The sequence below is a fragment of the Eleutherodactylus coqui genome, chromosome 4 (genome assembly GCF_035609145.1).
Source record: "Eleutherodactylus coqui strain aEleCoq1 chromosome 4, aEleCoq1.hap1, whole genome shotgun sequence".
Lineage (NCBI taxonomy): Eukaryota > Metazoa > Chordata > Amphibia > Anura > Eleutherodactylidae > Eleutherodactylus > Eleutherodactylus coqui.
In genome coordinates, this window is record NC_089840.1 from 22,660,738 (window position 1) to 22,681,500 (window position 20,763).

The window sequence follows — 20,763 nt, forward strand, 5'->3', positions numbered from 1 at the left end:
GATTAAGGCCTTAGTCAGATGGGCGTTTCATTAGAAACGGGCCGGAGCTGTCCAGCGCATTGCATTCAATGGAGCCGGCAATACAGCCGCTCCATTTAAAGCAATGCGCTGCGGGCGAGCCCGGGATGAATTGTTGGGAAGGGCTTAAATATATAAGCCCTTCCCTGCAATTTATCCAGAAAAGTGTTAAAATAAAAAATATATACATACTCACCTGCTCCCGGCAGCCGGAGTTCAGAGCGGCCGGCCTGCAGTGGGTGTGAAGGGGGTGTGAGTCAGACCTGCCCCCTGATTGGCTCAGCGCTGAGCCAATCAGGGGGCAGGTCTGACTCACACCCCCTTCACACCCACTGCAGGCTGGCCGCACGGAACTCCGGCTGACGGGAGCAGGTGAGTATATATATATATATTTTATTTTAACACTTTTCTGGATGAATTGCAGGGAAGGGCTTATATATTTAAGCCCTTCCCGACAATTCACCCCGCGCACGCCGGCAGCCCATTGCTTTCAATGGAGCGGCTGTATTGCCGGCTCCATTGAATTCAATGGGCAAACATCGTTCTTCTCTGCCACAGCTGTTACAGCTGTGGCAGAGAAGAAGGATTTGTCTTCTATATGTTCTCAATGGGGTCGGTGCTGCTGCCGCCGGCCCCATTGAGCGCATATAGAGAAGAGAACAGGAATCGCAGATCGCAGATAGGTGCGATCTGCGATTTCTGTTCTATAATTTATCGGACAAGCGCATAAAAAGCGCTCATGTGTCCGATACCATTGCAAAGCAATGGTTTTATAAAATCGCCGGACGCATGCGCATGCGCAAATCGCGGCAAAAAACGCCCGTCTGACTAAGGCCTAAGAAGAGAAGAGGCAGGTACCCGCGGACGCCGGCCTGGGCCAGACTCCACTGCGAGCTCCCATTTGTGGAATCTGGCTCTGCCGTGTGCAGGTGGCCTAACCACTTCAGGAGCAGAGTATTTTTTTTTTTTACTCTCGCTTTTTCGTCCCTGCCTTCCAAGAGTCATAACTTTTTTTCAACTTTTCCATTGATATACCTGTATAAGGGCTTGTTTTTTTGTGGAATACGTTGTATTTTTTATTGAACCCATTTAATGTATAATGTGTGGAAAAACATTTGTAAGTAGGCAGAAGGAAAAAACATGTAACTGTGCCATCTTGGTGGGTTCAGTTTTTACAGAGTTCACAGTGCAGTATAAATGGCATATGAATAGAGATGAGTAAATCTACTCGGTTCGGGTGTTTTTGAACTCGAGCACCGCTTTTTCCGAGTAACTCACTACTCGGACGAAAAGATTCGGGGGGGTGGCGTGGTGGAGCAAGGGGTAGCAGTGGGGAACAGGGGGGGGGGGCTCTCTCCCTCTCCCCCCCCCCCCACTCCCCTCTGCAACCCCCCGCTCACCCCCGACACCCCCCAAATCTTTTTGTCTGAGTAGTGACTTTCTCGGAAAAAGCGGTGCTCGAGTTCAAAAACACCCGAACCGAGTAGATTCACTCATCTCTACATATGAACTTTGTCCTATGGGACGGTACAATTATGGTAATATCAAATTATATCAAATTTACCGCTATACGGGGTTTTTTTTTAAATGTTTTTCTTCTTTTAAAAATTAATAAAAAAATTTTCTCAACCAAAAATTGCTTTCCGTTACCATATTCTGAGACCCAGCCTTTTTATTTTTTCTTCCATAGAGCTGTATGTAAATTAGTTTTGGTAGTGTGCTGCAGTTTTTTATTAATACCATTTTGGGAAACATATCTCTTTTTGAGCACTTTTTATTCATCTTGAGAGCCAGCATAAGAAAAATACCTACAATTCTGGCATACTTTTATTTTTATGGCCCTCACCAATATTGTGGGTTTTCTTAGTTCTTTTGATTTTTATCATGGGGGAACGGGAAAAAGTTTTTGCCTAACTTTATATGCCTACATATATTTTTAACTGTTAAAAAAAAACCATAATTTTTTTTCGCACTGTCAATTAGTCCCTATAGGGGACTTGAACTTGTGATAACTTGGGAGCTATACAGTATTGCAGTATATGGTGATTTTTAATGTTGTCTATGAAGCCCTGTCACGGGTAGAGCTTAATAGGTATTTATGCATGGCACCCCTAGTAGCATTCTGTAGGCTCTGGGCTGCCATGCTAGCCCATCAGCATCCCCTTGATTGCATTGAGGGGGGTTGCTGCTAGGGCAGCTTTGACTGTGATATTTAAACAGTTAACTGTTGTGATCAGGGCTGACACTGATCTTGGCAGTTGCCAGCAGAAACCGCTAATAGCTGCCAGATATGGAGCAGACTCCGCAAACAAGCCTGCTCCATTCACACCTCACGACTGCATAACGTATATTTACATTATGAGGTTGGAAAGGGGTTACAGGAGTTTTCTGGGACTTAGATCAGACTGGTGGGGGTCAAACTACTGGTACACCCAGCAGTCAGCCGTTTGAAGGGTCCATGGCAATCTGGCAAGTCCTACGCCCTTTCCTCAACATGCGTCATGTCACATTCTTCGACTTTTTGCACTTCAGTCCTATTCAATGAATTGGGATTGAGCTGCAATACCCGGCAAAGTCACTATGAAATGGATGGCACTGTACCTGGTGAGCAGTGAAGAGGTGGCAGTGCCTGCCCAACATCGGGACCCTTGATCGACGGGTATTTTGGGAGTCGGGCTGCTTCTAATCTGATATAGCTAAATTCGAAAAAAATCTAAAAGGGATCAACATTGTAAAAAAATTCACCCTTCTGTATCTACATTTCTGGCATCTCTTTCATGAACTGGGATGCTATGTATCTAAATCTTAGTGCTAAGGCCTTAGTCACACGGGCGTTTTTTCACGCGATTTGCGCATCGCATGACCGGCGCCGAAAAATCGCCCGAATATCTGCTCCTAGCCGCGTTTCATTAGAAATGGGTCGGAGCTGTCCAGCGCATTGCATTCAATGGAGCCGGCAATACAGCCGGCTCCATTGAATGCAAGCGCTGCGGGCGAGTGTGGGATGAATTGTCGGGAAGGGGTTAAATATATAACCCCTTCCCTGCAATGCATCCTGAAAAGTGAAAAAATAAAAAAAATGTATGTACTTACCTGCTCCTGGCAGCCGGAGATCCCCGCGGCCGTCCTGCAGTGGGTGTGAAGGGGGTGTGACTCAGGCTTGCCCCTGATTGGCTCGGCGCTGAGCCAATCAGAGGCAAGTCTCAGTCACACCCATTCATGAATTCATGAATGGGTGTGACTGAGATCAGCCTCTGATTGGCTCAGGCTGAGCCAATCAGGGGCCAGTCTGAGTCACACCCCTTCACACCCACACCCCTTCACACCCACTTCACACCCCTTCACACCCACTTCACACCCACTTCACACCCCGGCTGTATTGCCGGCTCCATTGAATTCAATGGGCAAACATCGTTCTTCTCTGCCACAGCTGTACCAGTTGTGGCAGAGAAGAATGATTTATCTTCTATATGTTCTCATTGGGGTCGGCGCTGCTGCCGCCGGCCCCATTGAGCGCATATAGAGAAGAGAACAGGAATCGCAGATCGCAGATAGGTGCGATCTGCGATTTCTGTTCTCTAATTTATCGGACGAGCGCATAAAAAGCGCTCATGTGTCCGATACCATTGCAAAGCAATGGTTTTAAAAAATCGCCGGACGCATGCGCATACGCAAATCGCGGCAATAAACGCCGTGTGACTAAGCCCTAAAGTGCAAGAAATGCAGTGTAGACTGACACATGCAGAGGTAGAAGGCAGGAAACAGAGAGTGCAAATAACACTAAGTTACGACCACTATGGTCATAGTAATTGTTGCCAATAGTGGCCGGTTTTATGTACTCTGCCGGCAATGAACCTCCTTGATTCTAGAAGCCTAATGTAATCCGACTTGTGGACTTTGGGTAAAATGCTTTTGGACGTTTTAAGTAGTCATTTAGCAGCATGCTTCCGATATAAGGGTATTACTTGGCCCTAAGCCCTCGGCTATGTCTACCTCATGGTATCTCCAGTCTGTCCGGCAGCAGGGGGATTTGATGGGCTTCCTGATAAACACACAATACTATTCTATCCCCAGAACATAGGAGGGCGATGCCTGTGACTGCAGAATCAGGGTATCCATTTTCTGGGAACACGGCAAAGTCAAATATAATGCGGATTTCCAAAATGTCGTGAGAAATAAAAATTAAGTTTTGTCATTTCTGTGCATTAGAATTCGTTTACTCAGCATTAATGTGACTGAACGTTCCTGGAGGATCAGAACTTGTGAAATAAATGCCAGCCACAGTGCCCTAAAGAATGCCAGCCGTAGTCCTCCTACAAGAGTGAAGCCACAGTGCAGTAACACAGTAGCAGCCAATAGGCCCCCAAGTGCTCCCAGCCACAGTGCTGCTACCAGACTGAAGCCACAGTGCACCCTTAAATAGTGCCTTCCACGTGCCCCCAAAAAACTGCAAGCCACATTGCTTACACATAAATGAAGTCACAACATACCATAAAATAGTGCCAGCCATTATACCCTCAAAATAACGCCAGTCACTGTCCTCCTACAAGAACGGAGTCACAGTACACTATAAAATAGTGCCAGCCCATGGCCCCTAAAGTAATCCCAGCCACAGTCCTCCTACTAGACTAAAGTCACTATACACCCTTAAACAAGGACCTTCACTTGTCCCCAAAAGAATACCACCCACAGTGCTTCCACAAGAGTGAAGTCACAGTGTACTATAAAATAGTGCCAGCCGTAGTGCCCCCAAAAGAATGTCAGCCGCAATGCTCCAACAAGAGTAACGCCATAGTGAACCAAAACAATGCCAGCAACAGTGCCCACAAAGGAAAGCCAGACGCAGTGTACCTATCACACTGGTCACAGTCTACTATAAAATAGTGCCAGCCATTGTGCCCCCAAATGAAAGCCAGCCTCAGTGCTCATACAAGACTGGCACCACAGTGCAGCAAAAGAATGCAATGCCAGCCCCTGGGCCCCTAAATAATCCAAGTCACAGTGCTGTTACCAGACTGAAGTCACAGTGCACCCTAAAATAGTGCCAGTCACATGACCCCAAAAGAGTGCAAGCCACAGTGCTCCCACAAGAGTGAACTCACAATGTACCATAAAACAGTGCCCCAGAAAAGTGCCAGCCAAAGTGCACCAAACAATAGCCCCAGTCCATGCCCCCAAGATAATGCAGCCACACTGTCCCCAAAGGAATGCCAGCCATATTGTTTCTACCGGACTGAAGCCACGGCGCCCCTAAAACAGTAGCAGCCATAATGATATAGTTTAAATAAAATATATCACAGGTTCTATATTAAATTAGCGCCATTTTCGCCATCTGTTCCATTCGGCTGTAAAATCCTCGCTGTTTACACTTTGTTTTGAATGGCGCTTCGGCACAATAAGGGTCCTCAGTCTTCGGGGCTGTGATGCACAACATATTGTTGTCAGGTATTCTTTGAGGACGACATTAAAGCTGTTTGACTATAAAGATGGCTTCTCACATATTGTATTTGTGCTCCATTAGAGAGAGTGAATAGGAATGACGGCGCCAGGAACCAGCTTTTATTCAGTCGGTTCTATTGTTAAATAGGATTTCAACATTTGCATCCATTATGTAGAGTATATGCGTGTGATAGCAAGGCTGCACTATACAGGTGGGCACCATTTATACCCAATATGTCGACCCTGAACAATATGTATGCGGTATTAGCGATTGTTCGTACACAGTGAATGGCGCATGACTGCTTCAGCTTCTTCCCGGACTGCTGTGCCGGAACAGGACTTCATATAAGAGGTGAATGCAGCTTACCTTCCTATTTTATTAGGGTCCCTGCTCATATGTTTTCAGTCCCACAAACCCCCTTTAACCCATTTCCACCTTGTGTAGTTGCATTGCTGCAAGAAGGTCATTCCTAGGAAGCAGCGTAATAGTATGGCGCTGGCTCAGAAGCTGTAACCATACCATCACTTGTAGGTGCCCACCCCTATCCACCCCACACAAATGGCCAGGTTCATAAAAAAAACGGGTGTTTAAAGGGGTTGTCCAGTTGTAAACTGTTGATAGCCTATCTTTGGGCTAGACCATCAACAGTAGATCAGCAAGGGTTCGTCACCCAAGAGTCCTCCAATCAGCTGTTCGCTGGGCTGGTGCGCTCATGCACTGAGCTGATTTCTGCAGGAAGCACAAAGCTCTGTTCCAACTGCAGTGGCCAGGCTTGGTATTGCAATCCAAATTCCCATTCACTTCAGTGCCTAGAATACCAAGCCTGTCCACTGCAGCTGTCAGCTTTCTGCAGAAATCATCACATTGGCTCAGAGAACAATCAGCGGTAGTCCTAGGCAAGGGATGCCCTAAGACAGGCCATACGCGTTTTTTAACTGGACAACCCCTTTGGATGCCGAGGTTAATGCTGACCACAGATGCTGTAATAATGCGATCATGGATGGCCCTATAGTGGCTTCCAGGTTTACCATAGTTGTCAAAAGTAAAGAGAAAGTAAGATAATATACTAGTATATCAGCGATCAGAAGATCACAATGTTAAAGTCGCTTCCAGTGTCTTTGAAAATAAAGTTAAAAATGAAAAAAAAAAATTCCAAGTAGAAAAAAACTGATTTATTTTTGCTTTCTAACATAAAAATAAATAAATACCATTGGCTTTGCTACATCCATAATGACCAGTGCAATAAAAAGAACACATTATTTGTACCCCGAAATGAATAAAAGTTATACAATACATTATACACCAAAATGGTCCTATAGAAAAATAGAAGTCATCCGGCAAAACACAAACCTTCATACGGCTATGTCTATGGAAAAATAAAAACTTATGGTTTTTGAAATGCGGAGATGAAAAAAATTCAAAAAATCATTATATACCAAACTAGGCTGCATTACTAAAGCAGCCCTGTAGTGTAAGGCTAGGTTCACACGGGGCGGATTTGCCGCAGAAATTCCGTGCGGAATTTCGCCGCGGCAAATCCGCCTGTGGCCACTGATCCCGGGATTAGCCAGCCATGTGGACGAGATTTCTCTTCTGTGGTCGGCAGAAGCCGCTGCTGCGGTGCGGATTTGCCGACCGCAGCATGTTCTTCTATTTCTTTTTTTTCCGCTGCGGCCACGCTCTCCTCTATGGGAGCACTGGCCGCAGCGGAAGAGCGAGCGGCCGGGCCGCTTCAAAGCCACCGCGGGTTTTGCAGCAGCGGTTCTCCCGGCCGAAATCTCTCGGTTTTACGCTGCGGCCAAACTGCGAGATTTCCGCCCTGTGAGAACCCAGCCTAAGGGCAAAATTCTGTTCTAGGAAAAGAGGGGGCAGGAGGTATAGTACCTGTAGTTGTTCTTCTCTGCCGCCCTTCCCATCTGCTGGTCCCAGGCATTGTAGGCAGCAGTCATTTTCTAGCTATCTAATACATAATGCGCACTGCTCTATGACTGGCTAGTGCTGATCACGTGACCAGCTCCGGCCAATCAGAGAGCTGGTGTAGTACATTAGTAGTCTAACACTACTAGTGGAGATTTAGTAGTCTGAATATTTGTTGACCATCTTCAATGGCTGAAAACGGAATCGGAAGGATGACAGAGAAAAGCAGCTGCAGATAAAATAGCCCCCTTTGGTCCTGGTATAGAATTCTGTCCTGAAACCAGAGGGTTATTTTAAGGGGTTAATGTATTATATATTATTATATAAGAATAACTTTGCTTTGATGCCAGAGGTGGAAATGACATTTCTACAGACTCCAACTACACGGCCCTGGCAAAAGTCTTGGCAGCCAGTCATCACCACTGGGAAGCTGATACTTTCGATGCAGGCGTATAGGGGAGGGGTTGGGCGGTTTAGAGGAACATTGTTCCATGCTAAAGAATCATAGTCTTATCATGTCTACTAGGAGAACCCTTTCTTATACAGTTTGCTCACATTTTAGAACCGAGATCCATCAAATTATTATCATACAGCAAGGACTGAAATGGGAAAAGCTCTAAAATCAGAAAATATATGTCATTCTTACAAAAAATGTTCCCACCGTCTACTGAGAGAAGGTTATTCAGATGCTAATAGTTTTTGTCCTGGAGATAAGCCAATCTGCTATCAGAAGGTGAGAGCATGGAAGGGAAAGCGAAACGGGGAATGAAAAGAGCAGCGGAGATTCTTCTAAAGCTGATATTTGCTTTGTACAGGTTGTGATCCAATTCAAAAGCAGTTAGATATATTGCGCGACTGGAGTTATTAGCATGAGATAGACATCACAGGACCGGATCAAATATTCCGCAGTGCGCGAAGGGAACTGGAGACTTAGTGACTGTAAAACTATGGGAACAAGACAGTGAAACTTCTTCTATAGTACCCTGGTAAGTGCACTGGTTTATAGGAAAGGCACGGCCATCTGTTCTTTATGATCTCCTAAACAGTTTATGGGGGCATTTGTTTTGCACCAAATTATGGGAGATTCTGCAAGATAAGGGATGTTTGATGTAAGATTAAGAGCTCAAGAGAGAATTGGAAGGACACGAAGAATGAAGATGTAAAGGCGAATTATGGGACTCTTACAGGATAGGGAACTTCAAAAACTACCATAATGGGGTTGAATCTTTGAACTCTAAAAAAAGGGGGGGGGGGAGGAAAAGCAGATATGACAAGGGTGGAGATCTAAATGTAGGGTTCTAAAAACATAAAAAGGGCAAAAATTATTAACTCCCATTACCTGAAGGGATTGTGCTATACTAGGCACAACTCCAATGAACACCTGATGTTTAGTGATGTACCCACCAGTTTCAAGACCTTGAGCACCTCAACATACAGTCCAATAAATGATGAATAGTAGAAAAACCATCACCAATGGCGTTGCTGCATGGGAAGCTAAAAGCTCTCAAAACCAAAGATTATGTCCAACAATATTCATTGAACCGTCAAGGCAGATGATAAGGTTCAATACAATTCAACTCTGATGAAGACCTCTGAGAGCGTTGAAACATATTACATTATGTCATCTGCCCCAATGGTTCAACAAATATTCCAATTTACATTCTATCCATTCAGTCGTGTCCAACTCTTGGATATTCTGTAGGCCAGTCCTCTTCATGCTTCTCTTATCTCCATGGCTGCTTTCAATTGGCCAATGTCAGTTTCCGTGTCCTTCTTGATGGTGTCCAGCCAACGTGTCCTTTATCTTCCCTGTTTTCTTTTACTACTGACCATTCCAAGTAGCATCTCTTTTTTCAGTGAATTCGCCCTCATCATGTGTCCAAAGTGAGTAAGTCTCAATAAATATTGTTGGACGTAATCTTTGTCATTGGGTACTTCTAATTTGGTTTCCATGCTGCAGGACCATTGGTGATGGTTTTTCTACTGTAATGGGGTTGTAGTGATAGAGAAAGACTAAGTTATATATTTGGCATAGTAAAATCTCCAACAGAAAATATGATTTTAGAGGTTGTCATCATCGGGGGGCATCCAATGAAATGTAATATGTGGGAAAACTGAGAACAAGTGATCGGTTTCTCTAAAGTGTCTCAGTAGAAGAGATAGTAGGGGTTACCCAACAGGATAGATGATAAATTTATGATTAGTGGGGGTCCCATTGATTTCTGGAATGGGGATTCCCTTGCCCAACTCTTCAGTTGTAATTCTCTTCAGCATGTATGTGGCTGATAGACACAGCCAAGCACTGTATTCGGCTATCTCCTTCAGTCACATAGACTTTATATAGAAATTATCTATAGACGGCTTCACAAAGTGAATGAAGCCGATAGCAATAGCATTGAGTGTATCACTCCGCTGTTTGTGGTTAGGGATTGGCCACCTGTCTTCTCCTCCCCAACAGAATGTCTTTAGCTATCAGATTTGTATGAGTGCTTACCAGAAATCATCAATAGCTAAAACTGCCGTAAAGGGGTGTTCTAGGGTTGTCACCCGGTCAGTTCATTACCAGCCTAACCAATATTTTTACCGGGAGGCTATTACCAGTAAAAACCCATTAATGGATAAGATCAGATACTGGGCAGTTTATCGGCTGAGATATGTTACATATACATGTGGGATAAAGTCATATCACACACTGTGTTAAGCCACACCCCCAAAACCATGTTCCTTTTAAATTAACTTTGGTTGTTTTTTTTTTCTTGCTAAAAAAGCAGGTCTAGATTGTGCCAAGATGGCCAACAATTGCTGCAGGAAAAATGTGAAGATGGCTATGGCTTCCCCCATCAAAATCAGCTGCTTGTAATGGTAAAAAGCTGATCACACAGAGCCCCACACTCTCAACAGAGTTGTGAGTCTTGGCACAACCTGTTTAGCATATGTTCCAAAGAATTTCTAAACTTTCCATATAAGAGACTGCCAAAGAGGGATTCCTAACAAGGGTCCCATGGAATCTAGTTAGGGGTAAAACCACAGGGTTGCCCATATACATTAGATAGCTCTCAGCCAAATGCGTTTTCGGCCACGAGCTATCTAGTTTGACATCCCCAAACACATGCATGCTTGGCTGATCATGCCCATGTTTTGTAAGTAGTGAGGGTGGAAAGCTGCTGCCAGATACCTCTGACAACGGCCTGTCTCATGAGAACAAAAGGATCTGGCAGTTGACATCCACCTTCCCAATCCATGTCTGCCCTGATATGTGCTGCTGGGGGAAACTATGAAGGCCCTCATACACAATAAATTATCTGGTGAGCCCACCAAAATCAACAGGTTCAGACAATCTATTTCTAATGTGTGTAGCCACCCTGAGATCTCATGTGACAGTTGCCAGACCTGACTACCACCCCTCAGCCAAATGTGCAATTTTTTTTTTAGAGGAAAATAAAGGGCTGCTGGTTTTTAGTACTACAGGCTGAAATCCAACCTATCATATTCTTTAAACGCTTAATGGAAAATGCTCCTATAAACAAGCATAGATGTCCGAATAGAAGGGCCTTTTACATAATCAGATAATCAGGCAAGAATGTTCGCCCAAACATATGTTTGCTCGATCATCAGCCTGTATAAATATGTCCATGACTGGCTGACAAACAAGCAAACGGATGGCGCTAACCAAGCACTGCGTTTGGCTATCTCTGTTAGTCCTTTAGATTTTGAATGCAACACTTGACCACCGGAACAACAGCATGTGACCAATGTTCCAATCAAACTTCTCCAGAACATGAACTTGGGATCACTGCTATACAAACTTGTCAGGGTTCTAACAGTCAGACCCCAAAAAACATGCATGTACATGTGAGATAACCTGTCCATTAAATGTTGCTGGTAGGTAAACCTGCCTATTAAGGGCCCAAACACTCACCATTAACTTGTGTTGTTTCTAGAGGAGGCACCATATGCCACAACATGTAGAGCCTACTGGTCCATGGAACCATAGATATTCAAAGTGCAATCATACAAGGTCATTTGCATAAGCCCCCGGATGTATGCAGTGTACATTCAACATATGTGCTAGGAAAGCTGTACGGAAACTGTTGTGGAAGCTGTGGTGGCCATATTGGTTAACATCAGGCTTTCTCAGAGGCTCGAAAACTGCACAGAAGACGATGACTCAATGACATATTGACTGGTATTTTTTTATTTTTGGGGAATATTTAAAGGGAACCTGTCAAGTCCTGTAACCACTACAAACTAACCTTATGGGCTTATAGGACAGGGGTCGAGAAGTTGGGGGTGTGCTTTTTATATTTACCCGGCTCCCCGTTCCATTACTGTCAACCCAAGAAGCTTCCACTTGGTCCTCATCTCTGCATTCAGTGTGTACGCACATACACTGTTCTCTATGATTGCAGAGATGGGGCTGATGCACAGTCCAAGCGTTGGCTTACTGCTCTGACAGCGAAGGAACAAGAGCCAGGTAAAAAGAAAAGCACACGTCTGAACTCGGCAGCCCCTGTACTATGAACCTATAAACTTAGTTTATGGTGTTTATAGCACATGCTAAGTTTTCTTTAATGGGGGGTTTCCCTAAAACAATACTTATCCCTATCTTTGGTAGTCCAATAGAGTTGAATAGGCCTGAAGTGGTCAAGTGTGACCTCTACTCTATTCAAACAAGGGTTCCCCATTCTCATGATCAGCGGTGGTTGCTCCCCCACCAATCACACACTTATGGTGGGATAACCCATTTAAGGTACATGCAGAAAAAAATGATTCCCCCCAATTGTGTAAAAATGATTTGCTTCCACCTGACAGTCTACTAGCGATCGTCTCACTGAGGTTTTACTAATTAATATTTGCTCTTGTTCAGCATATGAGGCCAACGGTACAGAGTTTACTTACCAAGTTTCAGTAGTAATCTCTAGCCCCTATTTATTTAACCCTTCCTACCTGTTCATTTCTTATCGTAGAGCAAATATGACCCTCGGTGTCAAACATGATTACAAAAGAGAGGATGGAAGGCGTCGATTACAGGGAGAATTTTACTAGCGCCATAAGCCGCATTGTAATTCTTCAGACTGTACAGGTGTGGAGCAGAACATCTCCGCCTTTGATCTGACTTGTGTCTTTGTTCTAGCAGGTGGGAAAAACACTTTTTAACCCGATTACGGCAGAGACACCAAAACCACATTAAAGGTGAGACAGAACCGCTCTGTTTATTTACAGGCTTTAAAGCAGATTTTTTTTTTACCTTTTATATGGGGATTTTCATACTTACTCTGCTTCAAAGTGAAGATTCAACTTCTACAAAGTAGATATAAAGTTGTTGTAAAATAGCAATTCTCTGATTTTAGGTTTTTATCACCCCTTTAGGTTTGGTGCAGAAGTCTTGGCTGTGTTGCAGTTGTAACTGCGGCAACAGTGGCAACGTGGCCACAACGTGTGACCCAGCCTTTAGGACTGGGCTAACCTAATGATCACATTTGTTGCAGAGTTGGAGAGAAAAGACTATAGCACTGGCGCGACCTCTGGATATTCAGAAAAAAGAAATGCTGCTGATTCGGAACGTAATATGACTATTTTCAAAACCATATACCTCTTCATCAGACAGCTGGACAAAAAAGTATAAAGTTTGTGACATTAAAAAAGGATTAAAAGCAGAAAAAGACATGGTGAAAAAAGAAGAGGAATAGAGATGAGCGAGCACGCTCGGATAAAGCAGTTACTCGCTCTTCTCCAGTAAGCTGACTCGGGGGAGGGGGTGCAGGGGGGGGGGTAGCAGGGGAGAGAGTGAGAGAGACCTCTCTCTCTCTCTTTCTACCCCCCGCTAACAACCGCCCCCCCCTCCCCCCCGAGCACGCTCGGACCAGTAAGCAGTTACTGGAGAAGAGCGAGTAACTGCTTTATCCGAGCGTGCTCGCTCATCTCTAAAAAGGAACATAAAAATTAAAAATATCGATAGGTATCAAAATCATTATTCTGGCCAAAAACTGCTGATGACCTATCCTCAAAATAGGACACTGGGGATGGACAGAGAAATGCAAAAGAAGCTTCAGCTCCCATTAGTTTCAATGGGAGTGAAGCCAGCTCTACCACTTCCACTGCCCTCTCCTATAACACATGTCTCGCTGCACTCATAGCAGGCCGGTGATCAGGTGTACGTCAGGGAACCTGAGTGGCGGCTCCCTGGCGATTAACTGTTGATGACCAATCCTGAAGATACGTCATCGATAATTTTTGCCCGAAAAACCCCTTTAATGATGTTTAAGCTCCTGTAGACATGATTTATGATTATTTCCATATTGTGTTGTTTTATCATTATTTTTATGCTTTGATATTGATTTTTATTTTTTGTTTTTATGTTCCTCTTTATTTATTACATCTTTTTCTACTTTTAACCCTTTTTTAATGTCACAGAATGAGCACTTTTCTCCAGTTCTCTGATGAAGAGGTGTACGTTGCCTCGAAGTGCGTAACCTTCCAATTTTCAATAAAGCTATCTTACATTCCAAATCATTGATATTTCTATTTTCTGAATATCCTTCCACCTAGAGGTCATGCCAGCACTATAGCTTTTACTACCACCTCCTCCTCGTGTCAAGAGAGCTAACAGATTCCTTTTAAAGTGATCTCTGGTTTGGGGCAAAATTCAGTTCCAGGACAGGAGAAAGATATATGATGTCAACTGTTCTTCTCTGCCCTCCTGTAGATCCACCAATTACAGGCCGCGTTTTCGGCTGTCCAAGATGGCTGCAGTAATTTTCTACCTAATGCACACTGTGCACTGCTTTCTGATTGGTTAGAACTTATCACTTGTGCAACTCTGGCCAATCAGAGAGCCAGTACAATGAATTGGTAGTCTAGCACTAGCCATACACTGTGGATTTAGGTAGTCTGAAGATCGCATCGGCTATCTTGGATAGCTGAAAATGGGATCTGAAACGAGCAGATTGGACGGCCAACAGAGAACAGCTACACGTAATACACCATCTCCTCTGCTCCCAGGATAGAATTTTGGCCTAAAACCAGAGGGTCACTTTAAGGCTGGTTCAAAATAATTTGTACATTGGAATTAATGTATAATAAAATCATGTTGGCCACATTTTTCCCCTTGGCATGTTGGACTTTTTCTAGCAACTACAGTATATAAGAACGATCCGCCGCCGCTGTAGGAATCGATGATCTCTCCCATAATAGACCCCTTGTTTGTAATGTAATCAGGTCATCCAGCAGCAGTGTAATCCATAACGGACTACTCCCATCATCCAATAGAACGCCCAACCCCAGAGAACACGACACATTTCACATTCACTTCAGGATAGCATCCCTTTAATCTACCTAAGAGCGCAGATGCTCCATATTTATAAACCAGTCAAGAAATGGCGCGTCTCCTGCGGTGATATATAAAGCAGTAAATATCCCAGGACTCAGCGCATATTTTAATTAAAATGATTGAGAAACTACAAATCAGTTACTTGTCCTTTATCAGCAAAACAGTCTAATGCCGTTCCTAATTCTAGAACAGATGGCACGAGAGGGAAAAAAAAGCCCCGTATTAGAGCCTGCCATCTCCTAAGCATATGGATTAACATCTTGTTACACTGTTTTAGTATAATCAAAAATACTTATCAACAATCAGCAGAGTTACACATTTTTAGATTTAATTGCATCAACTCTGCAGCAAATACAGTTGGGGGAAAAAAAGGATATATATATATATATTGCACCAAAATTAGTCGTTTGCCCCCCGGGAAAAAATGACTTCATCTTTCCAAGAGTAGTTTTATTACTTCTAAGTAGATTCTGGCAAGGAAGTCGCACGGCTCCGATTGATTGATGGATTGTCTCTTGGAATTTGGTAAGAAATGCCATGCAATGCGGAGTCTATTTGTTACTCCGACAAGATAAATTATATTAAGACTCCATACAATTTGTCAAAGGAAATGCTATAGAATGAATAGCAGTCACACATAGAAATGCATTTCAATGTGACTGTGGCCTCTGCTTCCCAATATAATGTACTGCCAAATTACAAAAACTCTACAACTATTGGTAGCATGAAGACTTGCTGGTCTGTAGCCTTAAAGGGGTTGTATCAGGATTATACATGATCTCCTATCCACAGGATAGAGGATAACTTCCTAATCGGTGGGGTGTCAAGTACAAGGGGTCCCATGTCCCCTGTCCTCCTCACCCGCCGCAGTGAGGAGAAGACTGAATGGAGTGCTAATTGTGTAAGCGTAATGACGCTGTATTCACTTTCAATGGGACTGTGGAGATTACAGAGGCGCAAGGGTATTTCCGTCAGCCCCACTGAAATGAATGGAGCGCCAACCATGCATGGTTGGCAGCGCTCCATTCATTTTGACAACAATGAGGAGGAAGAAGTGACCCCCACAGTGCCAGGAGGTAAATGGTGTTACAGGATTCCCATTCTCGAGATCAGCGGGGGTCTCAGCACTGAGACCCCAATGATTATCAGGCTATCCTCTATCCTGTGGGTAGGGAATAACGTGTGATCCTATTACAACGTCTTTAAGAAGCAAATGTGCATGTAATAGTTCTGAGTAAAGATGCTCAGAATGCAATAATAAAGAAGTACCATAATGCTCTCCTTATTGATCGTCTACCGATCCTGTCCTGACACTTTTTAGGGTCTCCTGACGGTTTCTGTACTTCCTAGTCTTTGTTGACAAGGACATGCGGCTGCTGCAGCCAATCTAGCCGCCCTGGCCCTTCTTGACATAGACATGTGACTGTTACAGCCAATCAGAGACATTAGCAGGTCACTGCTGTGGTCAGTGATTGGCTGCAGCAGTTACATGTGTGTGTCAACAGAAAATAGGAAGTACAGTAACCAGTGGGTGGACATTGTGAGGTGTCAGATTGGGAGCGTCGGGAGATGGGTAAAGTGACTATTACTCCTTGTATTATTTTAGAGCATTCTAAGCTAATTTAAAATAAATGCCATTGGCTGGACATCGCCTTTAAAGGGTTAGCCCAGAAAATGAAAATATCACCAGCAGAAAACTGTTTTGGGTTGAACTGTGCCTAAAGTTCAGTTTGGTCTGAACCTGAGCTAAGCTTCTAGCAAAGTTCTACTCGAAACAGAGATCTACTGGATCGGTTCACTCAACACGAGTTCTGAGCACTGGTGTATAGTGTTGTACACCTGTACATAGTGCTGTACATCTGTATTTAAGGATTCTGGTGAACTTCCGGTTTGGTTCGAACCAATTCGTATCAAATTGAACTTTTTGCAAAAGTTCAACAAATCTGTCGAATCAAACTTACAAAAATTTGTTCATCACTATTGAAAAGTGCCTCTACATTGCGAGTCCCGGAGTTGGACACCATCAAGAGAACAGGGATCACAAGTGTTCCCTCATGAATGGAGCCTTTCTATGGGACTAACACAGATATTCGAGTACAAGCGCTAGGCTATATCCATTAGTCCCATATAAATGAATGGAGCATTAATTCCAGGAAACTTGAGACTACCCTTTCATGTTCACTGGGGTCCCGGCTATAGGAACTGAACCCTTCAGATACCAAACTTATCACCTATTCTATGAGCAGGTGATTTGTTTTGTGGGACAGCCCCTTTAAGTGTTTATTCCTTGTATCTACGATATACAATGGCATATAAAAAGTTTTGGAAACAGAGTGCTCTGTACTTAAGAACTGCAGTACATGATATGAACCTGGCACTTAGAATATGGCTTAGAGAGGCACAACAAGCAGGCCCAGTCTTAAGAGTTCACTGACAAAACCACATGTGAATGACATAACAGATACAACCTGCCAAGTAAAATGATTGCATTTTGCCCTCTTGGGCTCCAAATGATGTCATCCTGTCTGCATCTATTAATCAAATAACATCACTTCCTGTCTCATTGACCACAGAGACAAGTTTCATAACACACTGAACTGTAGTGGTCATGGGCAATAACTCAGATGGGGACTTGGGCAGAAGATCATCATGAATCAAGGGAGGTTTTGACTGTGAAGGTATTTTAATAACACTTTATGAATGAGCTAATTTGCTTATGGAAATAGGTTTAATATTGATACGCCTTTTAAGACAGAGGTGTGCTGAACTGTATTGACTTGGTCCTAAGTTATGAACATTTATCCCATAGAGCTAAGGAAACCTCCACATTGCTTACTGTGATTCGTTCATCTTTGTCATCTATTGGCGTTCCATCTTTCTTCCAGGATATAGTAGGTTCTGGGTGACCTCGAGGAGGTTGGCACTCCATCACAGCAGGTTCTCCAACTGCCACCATGACATCTGAAGGGTTTTGTCTGAAGTCGTCTCTCAGAACTGTGAAAAATAGACAAAAAATACACCTTAATGAAGGAATGAATACATTAATTATAGTATCATATCCAAGATGTCGATAGATAACAATATCTAGTAAGAAAAAGTAAATATTGATGATAATGTGCTCATAATGTGGTCATTATGATCACCAAACACAAGAAGGATCCTCAGAAACCCTTACGAAATCAATATCTGAGTAGTTCCTAAGTACCTGGGTGAAGAACCATAGAGTAGTCATAACACTATGTTTAGAAGCTCAAATAACCATTGTTCTTGTGAATGGTGGAGAATCAGGATTCTATAGTAGTCTCATTAGAATCATTGGTGGTCTTAACATGGACGATGCACAATAACAGAAGAGTGGCATCAGTAGTGTAGAACATGATCTCTTCTTTCCCTTCATCTCAACTACATTGTAAAGATCACTACATGCTATGGTGTTTCTTCTCTTTACAGATATCAATGGCATCTACCTGAAGAATCAACTCCACAATATAGAATGCATTTAGCATCTTGAGTGCCCCTTCGTCAATAAAACAAAAGTCTATACCAGCTACAAGTTGACAGATATATCTTAGATATGGTTATATACAGTTTTCTGGCGTAAATTATAGTACATCTGATAGCCTCAGCGACCACACCCCTTGCTGGCCTACCATTTCATAAAAAAGTGTCACAACTGGTGTCAAAGTCAAAAGATTACTATTTGCCCATAATAAAACATCACTGGCGTCAAAACTGCAAGTTTTTGTGCTAAATTCCCCCCAAAGTGCCTAAGAAAAATTAATTTAAAGCCCTTTTACAAACCCTGATGCTCAGGCACAAAAGTTTGAAGGGACCACTCATTTACCCAATTATTGTTCCCAGATCAGCCAACGAGCACCCAAACGAATGGTATGAATGATTGTTCATCTCCTGTACAGCCAGCTACTGTGTAACGGCCAATCAAACAAGATCTTATTAATCGGCACTTGTGAAACAGCAGAACCAGCCAATATAAAGGGGCTCTTACTTGGACCAAGCATTGGCCGTTGGTAATGAGCCCAGCCTGTCGATGGGTGCTCAGTCACTGGTGTTCATGCATGGCAGAAGACTGGCTTCATGGAGACGAACAATCATTAGCGGAGCTGTCATTGGTTATCTGTCCCTCTTACATGGGTTCACATACAGCCAACCAGCAAGCATTTTGAAGCTTGCATAAGTGAGCAGATCAGCTGGTGAATGAGTGTTTGCCCATTCAGATTCACCAATTACTATCAATGAAACAAATGTTTGTGCCCATTGATTGGTCCATGTAAATACACCTTGAGATCCTAAGGGCCCATTTATATGGGTCGTGAATTTGCCCGGTGTAGGCAACAAAGCGTGCCAATATGTGCTCATTCATTACCGTGTTTGGCAGCTGATCAGTTTCATAGGGGTTGAACGTTCGTTATTACGATCTTTGGTCCTCCCAAAATATTCATTGTTGGCGGCACATCTGCTGGTTCACACGGGAAAACGTACAGCCAACCATCGAGTATTTTTATGCTCGCATTAATGAGCAGACTAGTTAATCTTTTGCACATTCAGATGGGCCGATAATTGGGAAAATGAACAGTTGGAAGAATGTTCCTGATAATTGGCTCATGTAAATTAACCTTTAGACTCCTGGGGATTAATGTGTAGAACATTGTGGACTATACTGGCAATGTATAAACAGCGCAGTTCACCTAAAGACCAAGAAGTGCCAGTGCTATAAACGGTAATCTGTACACCAAAATCACCTTGAAGCAATACACGGAATGTAATTTTCTAGAACTGCCTAATTAGAAGATTGATTAAATTATTCGACACTTGCATCCAAGATATATTATAGAGAGACTGGTGAAGCCAACAGCCGCTGCCAAATATCCTCAGTTTAGCTTCATATTTCATTCCTCCAATTTGCTGATAACTTCCGTTATGTGATTCATTAATAAACTGCTAATACAGAAGATTTTGGGAACGAACCTAGAGTTTAATGAAGAGACTGTGAACTTGGAGTATCTACCTGAGCTAAAACCTTCACTGCATGTCATTAACATTAGAGCTGTAATTGCACTTGGAGAAGTAGCCATAAAAAATCCGCTTTTGCTCATTAAATGCATCGGTTGGGCGTGCAGAACACAAAATACTGTGCTATTTAGTAACTTGCGGTCAAGACAAGTTCATTGTAGAACATGTTGTACATTGTAAAAAGGGAAAAAATATCAAGTAATGGGAAAAACGTGCAAAAACATGCAATATTTAATGACTTGATCACAATAACACTTCAAGTGACCCTCTGGACCTGGACAAACAAAGATGGCGGCACCGCTTCTCTGACTACCTGTGTATAAGTATGCATCGGTTGCCTAAGATGTCACATGCTGTACTACCTGGCAATAACTAACTAACAAAGCATTATGAAATGCCTTAGACTAATGATAAATACCAATGCACCATATGCATCAGGTAGCCAGAGAAGCGGTATGGCCATCTTTTTTGTCCAGAACCTGAGGGTTGCTTTAAAGGAGTATTCCCATCTGTCTATAGGATATGCCATAAAAGTCTATTGGGTGTGTGCCCCACCTCTGGAACCCAAATCTATCTTGAGTTGTGGCCCCTACTGCCTCCAGCCTGGCTGTATGCGGTGACCAAGGGCGTGGAAACTCATGTAAAGAGCCAAGCATTCTACACTGTTTTAGCTGCTCCCGTAGAGGTGAATAGTAGTTATCCAGTAGTAGTTAGTGCAGCAGAGCATGCATCAGACTCAACTCTTCATTCAGTCTTCACACAGAAATACAGAGGACAGTGTGTGCCCATCCAATGAATAAAGAGATGAGTCCATTTTACGCACCGAGCACCAACTTTCCAGGCAACAGCAAGGGTACTGGGGGGCAGGTGAGTATAAAAAGTGCACCCAAAGACTCATCCTCCCCTGTCATGTAAGCCCAAAAAGATAGAGATGTAACAGATGCCAAACCAATGTTCACAAATAGCATAGGCACTCTACAATAACTACATAGCACTCCAAGCCAGGAAGGTCTGTACTTTATGGTGC

At 43.3% G+C, this 20,763-nt stretch overlaps 1 protein-coding gene across 1 annotated transcript in view; it reads right to left on the minus strand.

The window, feature by feature from the left end:
• Positions 1-20,763, minus strand: part of ROBO1 (roundabout guidance receptor 1) — a 434,821-nt gene that overhangs the window by 150,886 nt on the left and 263,172 nt on the right. Inside the window, exon 3 of the mRNA XM_066599140.1 lies at positions 17,542-17,699. Within this exon, the coding sequence (XP_066455237.1) occupies positions 17,542-17,699 (158 nt within the window). The remainder of the gene's footprint in view (positions 1-17,541; positions 17,700-20,763) is intronic.